The sequence below is a fragment of the Mixophyes fleayi genome, chromosome 8, assembly GCF_038048845.1.
Source record: "Mixophyes fleayi isolate aMixFle1 chromosome 8, aMixFle1.hap1, whole genome shotgun sequence".
NCBI classification, from domain to species: Eukaryota; Metazoa; Chordata; class Amphibia; order Anura; family Limnodynastidae; genus Mixophyes; species Mixophyes fleayi.
Window position 1 is genome coordinate 1,514,748 of NC_134409.1, and position 14,069 is coordinate 1,528,816.

Below are 14,069 nucleotides of genomic sequence, written 5' to 3' on the forward strand. Positions count from 1 at the left end.
TCTGAATGCCCTGTATTTTCGTATATTAAATCTAAAATTTAATAAGTTGCGTCCTTGTTACTCTAACGGATTCATTAGCCTGTTTAGAAGAGATCGCTCGTCCAGGTTACCCTGTGTGTGATTTGTTGATACCTTTGAATAACAAGCTGTGTGTTTGTATTTACATTTGTGTAACAGTCTGGAGGTGTGAAGAGGTAACCCTGTGTGTGCTGGTGTGGGTCTTGCTAGTTTGTGGAACTAGAAGCCTGTGTGCCAATGTGGGACAGTATATTGGGGTTCTATTGAAGTGTCTGGGGGTGTGAGAGCGCTGTGTTTGGGGCGATTCCGTAGGTCTAGAACCTGTGTGATAGGTGAGAGAGACTGCGGGCTGAAATTGTGTGTGACCTCATACAGCGAACACCCCAAAGTCACGGCAGCTGGGAGCGTGTTCGTGACAAGGGGGTTAATTGCTTGATTCATTTCCAGTGACACAATAATATTATTATATTACACAGCACTGTACAGTGCGGTTTTGGGGATGTTTGTTTTCTAAATAACCAGGATCATCTGTTTATTTTTGTTTGTATGTTCGGTGTGTTTTAAGGTGTCGCCGATTCTTAGGCCTGGGGAGCGAGACCGATGTCACCCGGAGGACACAGCTGATTGTACAGTGACTCAGCCATTCAAAGACGTCATAAACCAAAGTGCAAATAGCAACATAGAGTCCCGAGAAGGAATCACTTACAGCAGGTTCTGGGGGCCCCCAAGGTAAGTAACTTGCTGTGGCCCCTGCCAGGACAATGTTATGCGACAATGCTATACTGGTATTATACAATGTATCAGCCAGTCCTAATCCCCACAGTTGAAATTAAGTTTTCTGAAAAGCAAAATTAAGCAAATTCATTAAGCAGAACAAGTTCAGTGTCGCTATCCTGCCTGTCCGTGACCAGCGCACGCGGCGCCATAGCACCACGAGGCGGGTACCACGGCCAACCTATAGCGCAGATCTGCTACATGTCCCTCCACTGCCCGGACACACCGGACACAAAGGCCGTAACATTACATAAATATAGGAGGACAAACTGCACATAAGACTTGTAAATACAAAGATATGCCTCAAATTTCCAAGTTAAATGAGAAACATTAAAACGATAATTCATGATATCAAAATACAATATTGGGGGCAAAAGGTGGAGAAGAAAAAAAAGCATCTAGATTTGTATTAAGCCTTTCACTAAAAGGGGTCCAAGGCCAAACCGTCTTTTAAACCGTATTGGTTTAATTAGTAATACATTTTATTATTTTATTCTTTACCCCAGCACGTTTATTGGGGGGGGGGGGGGGGGAGGTCACTTTTGGTCTATAGACAAGTAAATATAATGTATGGGTATTTTGCGGAGGGAAAAAGTGTGATTCTTCCAAGGACATAAACACCTTATTTTACTGTGCGTAATTATAACTCACAGGCAGCTCCATTGGCAGTGACAGTGTTATAGTGGATCTGTCATCATAACAACATCCACAAACATGTAACATATCAATGTCAGCATGTAGATATCACTGTTGTAATAACTTCATTATTTCTCCCGCGCAGCACCTGGCTGCCCGCCCTCTCACCGCGGAGCGCCTGGCTGCCCGCCCTCTCACCGCGGAGCGCCTGGCTGCCCGCCCTCCCACCGCGGAGCGCCTGGCTGCCCGCCCTCCCACCGCGGAGCGCCTGGCTGACCGCCCTCCCAGCGCGGAGTGCCTGGCTGCCCGCCCTCCCATCGTGCTTCCGGCTGCCCGCCCTCTCACCGCTGAATGCCTGGCTGCCCGCCCTCCCACCGCGGAATGCCTGGCTGCCCGCCCTCCCACCGCGGAGTGCCTGGCTGCCCGCCCTCCCACCGCGGAGTGCCTGGCTGCCCGCCCTCCCACCGCGGAGTGCCTGGCTGCCCGCCCTCCCACCGCGGAGCGCCTGGCTGCCCGCCCTCCCACTGCGCTCCCGCGGAGCGCCACAGACAGGAAATGAAGAAAACATTGAAAGAGAAGTAATACATTGTATAACAAATGCTATACATGAGATATATGTAGTTTATATTATAGATAATATAATGTACTAACAAGAATGATACTTCCCATAACGGTTTTGTGCATTAGGAAACAACCCTGACACGTAGCCAGAGATGGGGTTTGGGATGAGTAAGTAAACATTCCCTCCACGGTGATGGTGCGTTTATATCCAGCCACAGAGGAAGCATCGCACATTCTGCATGTTCGTGTCAAGACTCTAAGCCCTAGAGAATGCGCTTCTTCCGAGAGGCGGTGGCAGCGTTACACATCCTCAATGGAAGATTAACCATTTCCTGATGTTTATATAGTGCAGCCAATAGAAAACTAACATGTGCATCAATAATACTGCATAGAAACATCTATATACAGCTTCTTGTCTGTGTTATAGGTCAGAGGAGTCTGCACATAGCCTGGGTCTTCTGCATTATTACAATGTGGAAAAAGCATGAAAACAGCGCCTCCCAGTGGCCACATTTACATTGCAAAAGAGACTGCAATTTAATATGTGCCTAATTCTGCTGAGTAATCCATGAAACGCAGCAAGTGATACACGCAGATGGCTTGCTGATGTAGTTACATATTAACAGACATGACTACAGTAATACACATTATATATCATCATTTATTTATATAGCGCCACTAATTCCGCAGCGATGTACAGAGAACTCACTCACATCAGTCCCTGCCCCTTTTTATTGGAGCTTACAGTCTAAATTCCCTAACATACACACAGACAGACAGAGAGAGGCACACACAGACTAGGGTCAATTTGTTAGCAGCCAATTAACCTACCAGTATGTTTTTGGGAGTGTGGGAGGAAACCGGAGCACCCGGAGGAAACCCACGCAAACACGGGGAGAACATACAAACTCCTCACAGATAAGGCCATGGTCGGGAATTGAACTCATGACCCCAGTGCTGTGAGGCAGAAGTGCTAACCACTACGCCACCGTGCTGCCCACGGTATATCTAATATATATAAGCCTAGCGGCGTGTGTTAGTCTGTGTGTGGGGGAAAAAAACAAGCTGCAGCGCCACCTGCTGGGCGGAGTTATACACTGACCTACTAAATTCTTAGCATTATCTAATATATAAAAGTAAAAGCCTAGTGGCGTGTGTTAGTGTGTGTGTGTTAGTGTGTGTGTGTGTGTGTGGAAAAAACTATTTTCTCAGAAAGGGCTCATCCAATTGATCTGAAATTTGGTATACTGACATTATTTGACAAAAAAATTTGAATAGTGAAGTCAGTTAACTTCCATCATCCCCCTTCCCCCCGTGGGAGGGGTAGTAAAGGCTAAATTTACGAGTTGAGGGCTCAAACTCTTTTTCGTGAGGTAATTTTACCTCATGAACACACATTAAAAAGGGCGCTTGCATCGGGAAGTAACGCTCTTCCCCTGAGGAGGCCTGGGCTAGGCCCAAATGCATGACAAGAACCTTTTTAACACCTTAAGTAGCTTGATTTGACTAGAATGCATGAGTATCATGCAGGGGTTAATATATATATATATATATATATATTTTAATTACACACACACACACACACACACACACCATTATATACACACATACACTCAAAAACAGCATAACAAAGCTTGCATAAAAACAGGGATAAACACATACATTGTCCACATTATGTTATATACATACAGAAATAATAGGTTACAATGTTACATTCACCTGTATCAGACCCAGTGTATCTGCAGCCATCATATTCATCCACAGATCTTATTATAGAAGGATTGAAGGGAATCTATTTTCTCTCGTATCGGTGGATTCAGAAATGTCAAAATAAAATGGTTAATGTGAGTCTCCCACTATAGTAAATACTGCTGCAACCACCACACTAAATGGTTTCTCCATATTGTGCACAGTAAGACCTGCGAGGACGACAATGGCCGTGGGGACACAATGGAGGAGAAAATAAATAAAACAAAAAAAGACTAAATCAATTGCTCCAGGAATTCAAAAATGAAGATGGTAAATGTGTTACCAGCACTACTAATATTACATCCTTCACATTAAATGGAACATTGTCCTGTACATCTCAGCCAATGAGCCCTGTTTTCCTGGGACAGCTGCCCCCTGTAGGGACAATAATAACTAATACAAGAGAGATCCCTATCAGTCTGTCACTGACACAATACACGCAGAGCGTTAATCAGATTATTCCCCAGCTCGGGCTCTGACAGCTGGTACTGGGGGGTGATACACAGCACTATGTGATATTTACCAGGATGTGACATGATTAGTTCAATGCAAATCACTAAAGAGTCCCGGGTTATAAATGACAAAGTAAACATTGTGTCATTATTCTGTACACGTGGTATAAATGTCCTGATAACACTGCACAACAGTCACGTATACAGAGGATTATCGATGGGGATTTACCAGTGATCACTCTATTTAGGGTAATATGTTACAGCTAGAGAGTAGGGATCACTGATCCCAGCGTAGAACGATATAATGGTCACAGTAAACCTGTATCTCTATGATCACCAAGTATCGCTGCACCAGGACACGCATGTTACACTGCTGAGCGCAGGCCCTACAGGCACAGGACACATATGTTACACTGCCGAGGGCAGGCTCTAGGTCCTACAGGCACAGGACACATATGTAACGCTGCTGAGCGCTGGCTGCAGGTCCTACAGGCACAGGACACGTATGCAACGCTGCTGAGCGCTGGCCCTACAGGCACAGGACACGTATGTAACGCTGCTGAGCGCTGGCTGCAGGTCCTACAGGCACAGGACACGTATGTTACACTGCTGAGCGCAGGCCCTACAGGCACAGGACACATATGTTACAGTGTCGGGGGCAGGCTCTAGGTCCTACAGGCACAGGACACATATGTAATGCTGCTGAGCGCTGGCTGTAGGTCCTACAGGCACAGGACACGTATGTAACGCTGCTGAGCACTGGCTGCAGGTCCTACAGGCACAGGACACGTATGTAATGCTGCTGAGCGCTGGCTGTAGGTCCTACAGGCACAGGACACGTATGTAATGCTGCTGAGCGCTGGCTGTAGGTCCTACAGGCACAGGACACGTATGTAATGCTGCTGAGTGCTGGCTGTAGGTCCTACAGGCACAGGACACGTATGTTACACTGCCGAGGGCAGGCTCTAGGTCCTACAGGCACAGGACACATATGTAATGCTGCTGAGCGCTGGCTGTAGGTCCTACAGGCACAGGACACGTATGTAACGCTGCTGAGCGCTGGCTGCAGGTCCTACAGGCACAGGACACGTATGTAATGCTGCTGAGCGCTGGCTGTAGGTCCTACAGGCACAGGACACGTATGTAATGCTGCTGAGCGTTGGCTGTAGGTCCTACAGGCACAGGACACGTATGTAATGCTGCTGAGCGCTGGCTGTAGGTCCTACCGGCACAGGACACGTATGTAATGCTGCTGAGCGCTGGCTGTAGGTCCGACAGGCACAGGACACGTATGTTACACTGCTGAGCACTGGTTGTGTGCACGTTGCCCACTTCTGAGGGGGGATTGCACAGAAATAAAATGCTGAAGTTGTATTATGACACAGAGAATAAGGACTCTTCACTGACACACAATACAGAACCAGTAACTGAACAAATATGGTATCATACACTGCATTCCCCACACATGAGTCTTAATTCTCTCACCATGCGCTCAGTCACATAAAACATATGTAGACAACATACACAGCTATAAATATCTTCTGTGCCGTTACAATTCTAACTTTATGTGCTGGTTCTGTATATCTTCCAAACAACTGTATAACGGCTTCATGTCCAATATATCTTGAAGAGACTCAGACCCTCTACATGAACCAGCAATTAGTCTGTAGAGCTCCGTTGACACGCATGACCTGTCTATAATTAGATGCAGATGTTACAGACATGTCAGAACGACCATCTCCCTCCCCCTTCTGTGCTTCCAGGACCCCATGATCCATCTACTACTGACCCTAAAGGACCAAGGATTCAGGACACTCAGCCACGTCCCACGACCGGCCCTATTACTTACAGATGATATAATGGAAACCTTGGACACGGCTGAGCTCCACGAGATCGTGGGTCCTCTGGGGTGGATGAGTAAAAATATCAGTCTCTATGGAGCAGAAATGAATGATCACAGGAACAGGCCCCACATACAGGCACAATGGGGGCCCAACAAAGTAACATATATACAATTATTTCACATCATCTGCCTGCGCCTTCCCCAGGGATCAATACTGTACATAAAGTCACAGCAGTGCCAGAAGGTTATCATACAAGGCTCAAAGATGGATTTTAGGGTGTCCTCCTTCATTTACATACAGTGTCACGGTCTCCTACCTCATTCTTAAAACACCATTACAAACACACTTGTTGTACAATGCTCAGCGGAGGTTTGGATTAAAAACACATTGGAAAGATCCCTGAAATGGACATATGACAGTAATGTTACGCAGATGCCAAAAACATGTCAGCCCCAAATATCACGTTGGCCCCTAAAGCACCAGGGAGAGTGAAATCAGGTATCATTTCCCAGCAGGACTTTTGACCTTTAGTCCTCCGACGACTGCACAACAGACTGGAGCTGCCTTAAAGTTACCCTCTGAAGTAAGGAAAATGCAGTCACACCGCAAACTAAATCATATCTGACCTGCGGTGATAACCAGCACCTGTAGTTGTGGTCAGGAGGGTGAATCAATGGGCGCATGTCCCACTAGCCCCTCACGTAAATAAATACAGGCGAGTATGGGGTGACTGGGACCAACAGGTCACATCCACATTTATATATCTGACACCAGTGGGTAAGACGACCTGGATGCTCCTATTTGTAAATACGGAGTGGTAGAATAGGAGCAGCATAGAGATATCCCATAGTCTGACCCGTGTGCAGGGACATCTGGGTCCTATCCCATAGCCTGACCCGTGTGCAGGGACATCTGGGTCCTGTCCCATAGCCTGACCCGTGTGCAGGGACATCTGGGTCCTGTCCCATAGCCTGACCCGTGTGCAGGGACATCTGGGTCCTGTCCCATAGCCTGACCCGTGTGCAGGGACATCTGGGTCCTATCCCATAGCCTGACCCGTGTGCAGGGACATCTGGGTCCTGTCCCATAGCCTGACCCGTGTGCAGGGACATCTGGGTCCTATCCCATAGTCTGACCCGTGTGCAGGGACATCTGGGTCCTGTCCCATAGCCTGACCCGTGTGCAGGGACATCTGGGTCCTAACCCATAGCCTGACCCGTGTGCAGGGACATCTGGGTCCTAACCCATAGCCTGACCCGTGTGCAGGGACATCTGGGTCCTATCCCATAGCCTGACCCGTGTGCAGGGACATCTGGGTCCTATCCCATAGCCTGACCCGTGTGCAGGGACATCTGGGTCCTGTCCCATAGCCTGACCCGTGTGCAGGGACATCTGGGTCCTATCCCATAGTCTGACCCGTGTGCAGGGACATCTGGGTCCTGTCCCATAGCCTGACCCGTGTGCAGGGACATCTGGGTCCTAACCCATAGCCTGACCCGTGTGCAGGGACATCTGGGTCCTAACCCATAGCCTGACCCGTGTGCAGGGACATCTGGGTCCTATCCCATAGCCTGACCCGTGTGCAGGGACATCTGGGTCCTATCCCATAGCCTGACCCGTGTGCAGGGACATCTGGGTCCTATCCCATAGCCTGACCCGTGTGCAGGGACATCTGGGTCCTATCCCATAGCCTGACCCGTGTGCAGGGACATCTGGGTCCTATCCCATAGCCTGACCCGTGTGCAGGGACATCTGGGTCCTATCCCACAGTCTGACCCGTGTGCAGGGACATCTGGGTCCTATCCCATAGCCTGACCCGTGTGCAGGGACATCTGGGTCCTATCCCACAGCCTGACCCGTGTGCAGGGACATCTGGGTCCTATCCCATAGTCTGACCCGTGTGCAGGGACATCTGGGTCCTATCCCATAGTCTGACCCGTGTGCAGGGACATCTGGGTCCTATCCCATAGCCTGACCCGTGTGCAGGGACATCTGGGTCCTATCCCATAGCCTGACCCGTGTGCAGGGACATCTGGGTCCTATCCCATAGCCTGACCCGTGTGCGGGGACATCTTGGTCCCGTTGATCCTTTCATTGTGCGGATTCCACCTCCCGACAGAGCTGTCTCATATATTAACCAGTCACAATGCACAGAAAGTAACTCGCTGCCATTTCCTCCCATCTAATGTCAGGGGTGTAACAAACCAATTATTATCACAGTATCTATAAACACCAGGAGGACGTAAATAAGATTTTTCACCAAATGTGCAAAATATACTATATGAAAGGTAGTTTTTCTCGCATCGAGTTATCACCGAAAAGCAGAACAGATTGTTCCATAGATAAACTTTGATATCTAGAGGCCACAAACACGGAGATGTTACTGATAAATGCTACAGTCTTAAAGTGAACCTGTAATGAAAGATATGTGTCTATGTCTGAGGCTCGCCGAATGCTGTAGAACTACATGTACCAGCAAGGACAAACCACAGAGAAGCACTGAAATAACTGAGCAAATCAGAAACAGGACGTTCATATTGTATACATCGCTCTCTGTGACATCACAACCTAAATAACAGAGATTAAACAGAAAGGGATCATTGGGCTGTAACCGAGTCATGGACACCGGCTCTGGGAATAAACAGCTTTTCAAAATAAAATACTGAACAATTTATCACGTTCTGTAACTTTTGCTAAATATATATTTATGATCAAAAAGGAAAAAAAAAAAAAAAAAAAAGGTTTGTTTTGCGCAGGGAAATCTTATGAGAAAACCGAGAATAAAAAAAAAAAAAGCACATTATAAAGGTGATAAAGAGATGACAGAAATAAAATGCTATATATCTATCTCCCCTGAAGCTTCACTAACCAGGAGATGAGAACAGATGTTACTATGAAGAATAAGTAAATTATCGTCAGAATTCAAAGGATTTAGAAACAAATTATATTTAAACCAGACAGAAGTTGAGGGCAATTAATGTGTCACAGATCGCTGCATTTATATGGAATGGGAACGCTGCATTATCTGGTCTGATTGGTCACTAACACAGTGATAATTTCGCAACATACAAAGCGAGGACCAGTTGACGGTTTCCTAATCCAAAACTGGACAAAATTATATAATGAGGCCACAGGTAAATTCTCCTTAGTTCCTTTTATCAGCCACATGGTCAGCGATAGATATAGGACCCCAACAGCGCAGCCTCCTCCACAAGGGCCACCCCAACAGCGCAGCCTCCTCCACAAGGGCCACCCCAACAGCGCAGCCTTCGCCCCCCCCCACGGGCCACCCCAACAGCGCAGCCTCCGCCCCCCCGGGCTACCCCAACAGCGCAGCCTCCGCCCCCCCGGGCCACCCCAACAGCGCAGCCTGCACCCCCCCGGGCCACCCCAACAGCGCAGCCTCCTCCCCCCCCGGGCCACCCTAACAGCGCAGCCTCCGCCCCCCGGGCCACCTCAACAGCGCAGCCTGCACCCCCCGGGCCACCCCAACAGCGCAGCCTCCTCCCCCCCCGGGCCACCCTAACAGCGCAGCCTCCCCCCCCCGGGCCACCCCAACAGCGCAGCCTGCACCCCCCCGGGCCACCCCAACAGCGCAGCCTCCTCCCCCCCCCGGGCCACCCTAACAGCACGGCCTCCGTCCCAGGGCCACCCAAACAGCGCAGCCTCCTGGAACACTACATACTACTGCAACCTCCTCCTTACCGGCCTCCCCCGCACTCATCTCGCTCCCCTTCGCTCTGTACTCAATGCAGCCGCTCGGCTCATTTTCCTTTCTCGCCGCTCCTCTTCTGTCTCCCCCCTATACCAATCCCTTCACTGGCTCCCCTTCCCCTACAGAATAGTGTTCAAGCTCCTCACACTTACTTTCAAGGCCCTCTCCAACTCCAGTGCTCCCTACATCTCCAGCCTCATTTCCATCCACGCTCTATCCCGCCCTCTGCGTTCGACTAATGACCGTCGCCTCTCCTCCCCCCTGGTTACCTCCTCCCATCCAAGACTTCTCCCGCGCTGCCCCCCTCCACTGAAACCAGCTCCCCCGCTCCATCAGAACATCCCCCAACTTGTCCAGCTTCAAACGGGCCTTAAAAAACCCACCTCTTCCTCAAAGCCTTCCAGTCCCCCACCTAACCGACCTCCTTCCAGCCTCCCACCTACCGCCCTCCCTATCCTGCCCTCCTCCTGCCTCCCTCCTCGTCATTCTCCTCTCCCCTCTCTGCGTTCTCCCCCTTTCCTCCTCCTACACTTGTGCCTCTGTCCGTCCTACCCTCCCCTTAGATTGTACGCTCCTTCGTGCAGGGCCTCCTCTCCTCCTGTTCTCCACCACCTTAACTCTGCTCTCCAGCTCCTTGTCTCCTCCGTGAGGTCCTCCTGCCCTTCTGCCCCTCTAGCTACACCGCTGGGGCTCTCACCTCTCATCTAGCTGTACATTGAGCTTCCGAGTTACTGTGCTTTTTGTTAACTGTTCCGTGCTGTCTCCCCTGTATCGTGTTTCTGTCTGTCCCTGTACGGCGCTACGGATACCTAGTGGCGCCTTATAAATAAAATTAATTAATAATAATAATAATAATAATAATAATACTAGGAACCCCCTTCCCCTACAGAATCCTTTTCAAACTCCTCACCACCACTTACAAGGCTCTCTCCCAGTCTACTGCCCCTTATATCTCTAACCTCCTCTCCATTCACACTCCGCCCGCTCCCTGCGCTCAGCCAATGATCGCCGCCTCTCCTCCACTCTGATCACCTCTTCCCACTCTAGAATCCAAGACTTCTCCCGTGCTGCCCCCCTTCACTGGAACGACCTCCCTCGCTCCATTCGTCTCTCACCCAATCTGTGCTCCTTCAAGCGGGCTCTTAAAACTCACCTGTTCCTTAAGGCCTACCAATCATCCACCTAACCTCTCACCTCTTCTGGTTCTCCCCTGGCCCCTTTCTCTCTCCCCGTTGCTTCACTGGCTCCCTTATGTACCTGATTCTGTTTACCCTCCCTTAGGATGTAAGCTCGTATGAGCAGGGCCCATCTTCCCTCCTGTCTCCATACCTGTTCTTCCGCTCCGTCTCTACTGTATCTGCCTGCCCAGAGTTCTGAAGTACTGGTACTTTGTGTTTATTGTTCTGTACTGTCTCACCCTGTATAGTCTACTGTATGTACCATGTACGGCGCTGCGGAAACCTTGTGGCGCCTAACAAATAAACAATAATAATAACTTACCGATTCTAATAGTTTCCGTGACTATGGAGGGTACAGGCTGGCTCTGGTGGGAGGGGCACAGGACAATGTAGTTTGTTTTAACATGTTGGGCACACTATGACTAATTATATGCTGATCGGTATATAGACACAGCTCCATTCACATTAATGTGACATGTTTTACACCCCATATGCACACACACCGGTCAGCCACACTATGCACCTCATGAGACATGGGGGCGAGGGGAGAGACATGGGGGGGTGGGAGAGACGGGGGGGGAGAGACATGGGGGGGAGGTGGGAGAGACATGGGGGGGTGGGAGAGACATGGGGGGTGGTGGGAGAGACATGGGGGGGGAGGTGGGAGAGACATGGGGGGGGGGGAGACATGGGGGGGGGGGGGAGAGACATGGGGGGGGGGAGAGACATGGGGGGGGGGGAGAGACATGGGGGTGGGAGAGACATGGGGGGGTGGGAGAGACATGGGGGGGTGGGAGAGACATGGGGGGGTGGGAGAGACATGGGGGGGGTGGGAGAGACATGGGGGGGTGGGAGAGACATGGGGGGGGTGGGAGAGACATGGGGGGGGGGGGGGAGAGACATGGGGGGGTGGGAGAGACATGGGGGGGTGGGAGAGACATGGGGGGGGTGGGAGAGACATGGGGGGGGTGGGAGAGACATGGGGGGGGTGGGAGAGACATGGGGGGGGTGGGAGAGACATGGGGGGGGGGGGGGGAGAGACATGGGGGGTGGGAGAGACATGGGGGGGTGGGAGAGACATGGGGGGGTGGGAGAGACATGGGGGGGGTGGAGAGACATGGGGGGGGTGGGAGAGACATGGGGGGGGGGGGGAAGAGACATGGGGGGTGGGAGAGACATGGGGGGGGTGGGAGAGACAGAGCATCAGATCACAGAACCACAGATAAAATGATAATCAGAATACTGATGGTAAAGGGGGGCATTTACATATTAGACTGCAAGCTCTTGTGACCATGTCACACTCTCCAGGATAACAACTAAAACGATGAGGGTAGTAATAATTGTAATAGTAACGATGATAATATAAATATTAGTGATAACTATTAGAATAGATTGCAAGCTCTTGTGGCCAGGTGCACACTTCCCCAGATAACACCGCAGATGAGGATAGTAATAATAATATAAATGATTAGTGATGATGATCAGCTCATGGAGAGAGTGGGGGTTTAACAGACTAGATTGTAAGCTCTGCGGGCCAGGTCCCCCATCTCACGCACAATGAAGAGGTTACAGTACAGCCCCCCCATATGATGGGGACCCCCCCTCAGGCTCCGGGACACATCGGGGTTACCTGCTCTCTGCTCCCCGCTCTCTCCTCAGCTCCCACCGTCCTCCTCCGCAGGGTGTACTCCCCGGGGCCGGGCTGCTCCTGGCTCCCCCGGGCTTTCCTCATGGCTGGCTGCGGGTCAGACGGGCGCTCACCCGGTGGGCACCATGTCTCAGCCCGGTTCCTGTGCGATCACTCCGCTGCCCGCCAGCCGGATCTACATCCAGCTCCTGTCAAACCAGCCGCTGCTGCAGGGGGCGGGGCCAGACTGGGGGCGTGTCCTCCTGCCTAGCAACACGGGCGTGTCTCGTGCGCCGCGGTGATTGGCTGACGGCTGCCGTCAGTCATCGCTGTGACTGGTCCGCTCAGATAACTGTCAATGAGTCCTGACCAGTGCACAGTACAACTTCCTATGTATACTGTCTGAGCTGTCACCCCCTGACCCAGTGCACAGTGCAACTTCCCATGTATACTGTGTGTCTGAGCTGTCACCCCCTGACCCAGTGCACAGTGCAACTTCCTATGTATACTGTGTGAGCTGTCACCCCCTGACCCAGTGCACAGTACCACTTCCTATGTATACTGTGTGAGCTGACATCCCCTGACCCAGTGCACAGTACAACTTCCTTTGTATACTGTCTGAGCTGTCACCCCGTGACCCAGTGCACAGTGCAACTTCCCATGTATACTGTCTGAGCTGTCACCTCCTGACCCAGTGCACAGTACAACTTCCTATGTATACTGTATGAGCTGTCACCCTCTGACCCAGTGCAGAGTACCACTTCCCATGTATACTGTGTGTCTGAGCTGTCGCCTCCTGACCCAGTGCACAGTACCACTTCCCATGTATACTGTGTGTGCGTGAGCTGTCACCCCCTGACCCAGTGCACAGTACAACTTCCCATGTATACTGGGTGTCTGAGCTGTCACCCACTGACCCAGTGCACAGTACAACTTCCCATGTATACTGGGTGTCTGAGCGGTCACCCACTGACCCAGTGCACAGTGCAACTTCCTATGTATACTGTTTGAGCTGTCACCCCCTGACCCAGTGCACAGTACAACTTCCTATGTATACTGTGTAAACTGTCACCTCCTGACTCAGTGCACAGTACAACTTCCTATGTATACTGTGTGTCTGAGCTGTCATCCCCTGACCCAGTGCACAGTACAACTTCCCATGTATACTGTGTGTCTGAGCTGTCACCCCCTGACCCAGTGCACAGTACAACTTTCCATGTATACTGGGTGTCTGAGCTGTCACCCCCTGACCCAGTGCACAGTGCAACTTCCCATGTATACTGTGTGAGCTGTCACCTCCTGACCCAGTGCACAGTACCACTTCCCATGTATACTGTGTGTCTGAGCTGTCACCCCCTGACCCAGTGCACAGTACCACTTCCCATGTATACTGTGTGAGATGTCACCTCCTGACCCAGTGCACAGTACCACTTCCCATGTATACTGTGTGTCTGAGCTGTCACCCCCTGACCCAGTGCACAGTACCACTTCCCATGTATACTGTGTGAGCTGTCA

The 14,069-nt window shown here is 50.8% G+C and overlaps 1 protein-coding gene across 3 annotated transcripts in view; it reads right to left on the reverse strand.

Moving 5' to 3' along the window:
• Window positions 1-14,069, reverse strand: part of MAST2 (microtubule associated serine/threonine kinase 2) — a 162,003-nt gene that overhangs the window by 101,879 nt on the left and 46,055 nt on the right. For 2 of the 3 annotated variants that reach the window (XM_075181568.1, XM_075181567.1), the window contains exon 1: window positions 12,558-12,781. The exons of the other annotated variant lie outside the window; for it this stretch is intronic. In XM_075181568.1, the coding sequence (XP_075037669.1) occupies window positions 12,558-12,659 (102 nt within the window). In that variant the 5' untranslated portion in view covers window positions 12,660-12,781. Of the gene's footprint in view, window positions 1-12,557; window positions 12,782-14,069 lie in introns of those variants that run through there. 3 annotated transcript variants of the gene reach the window in all.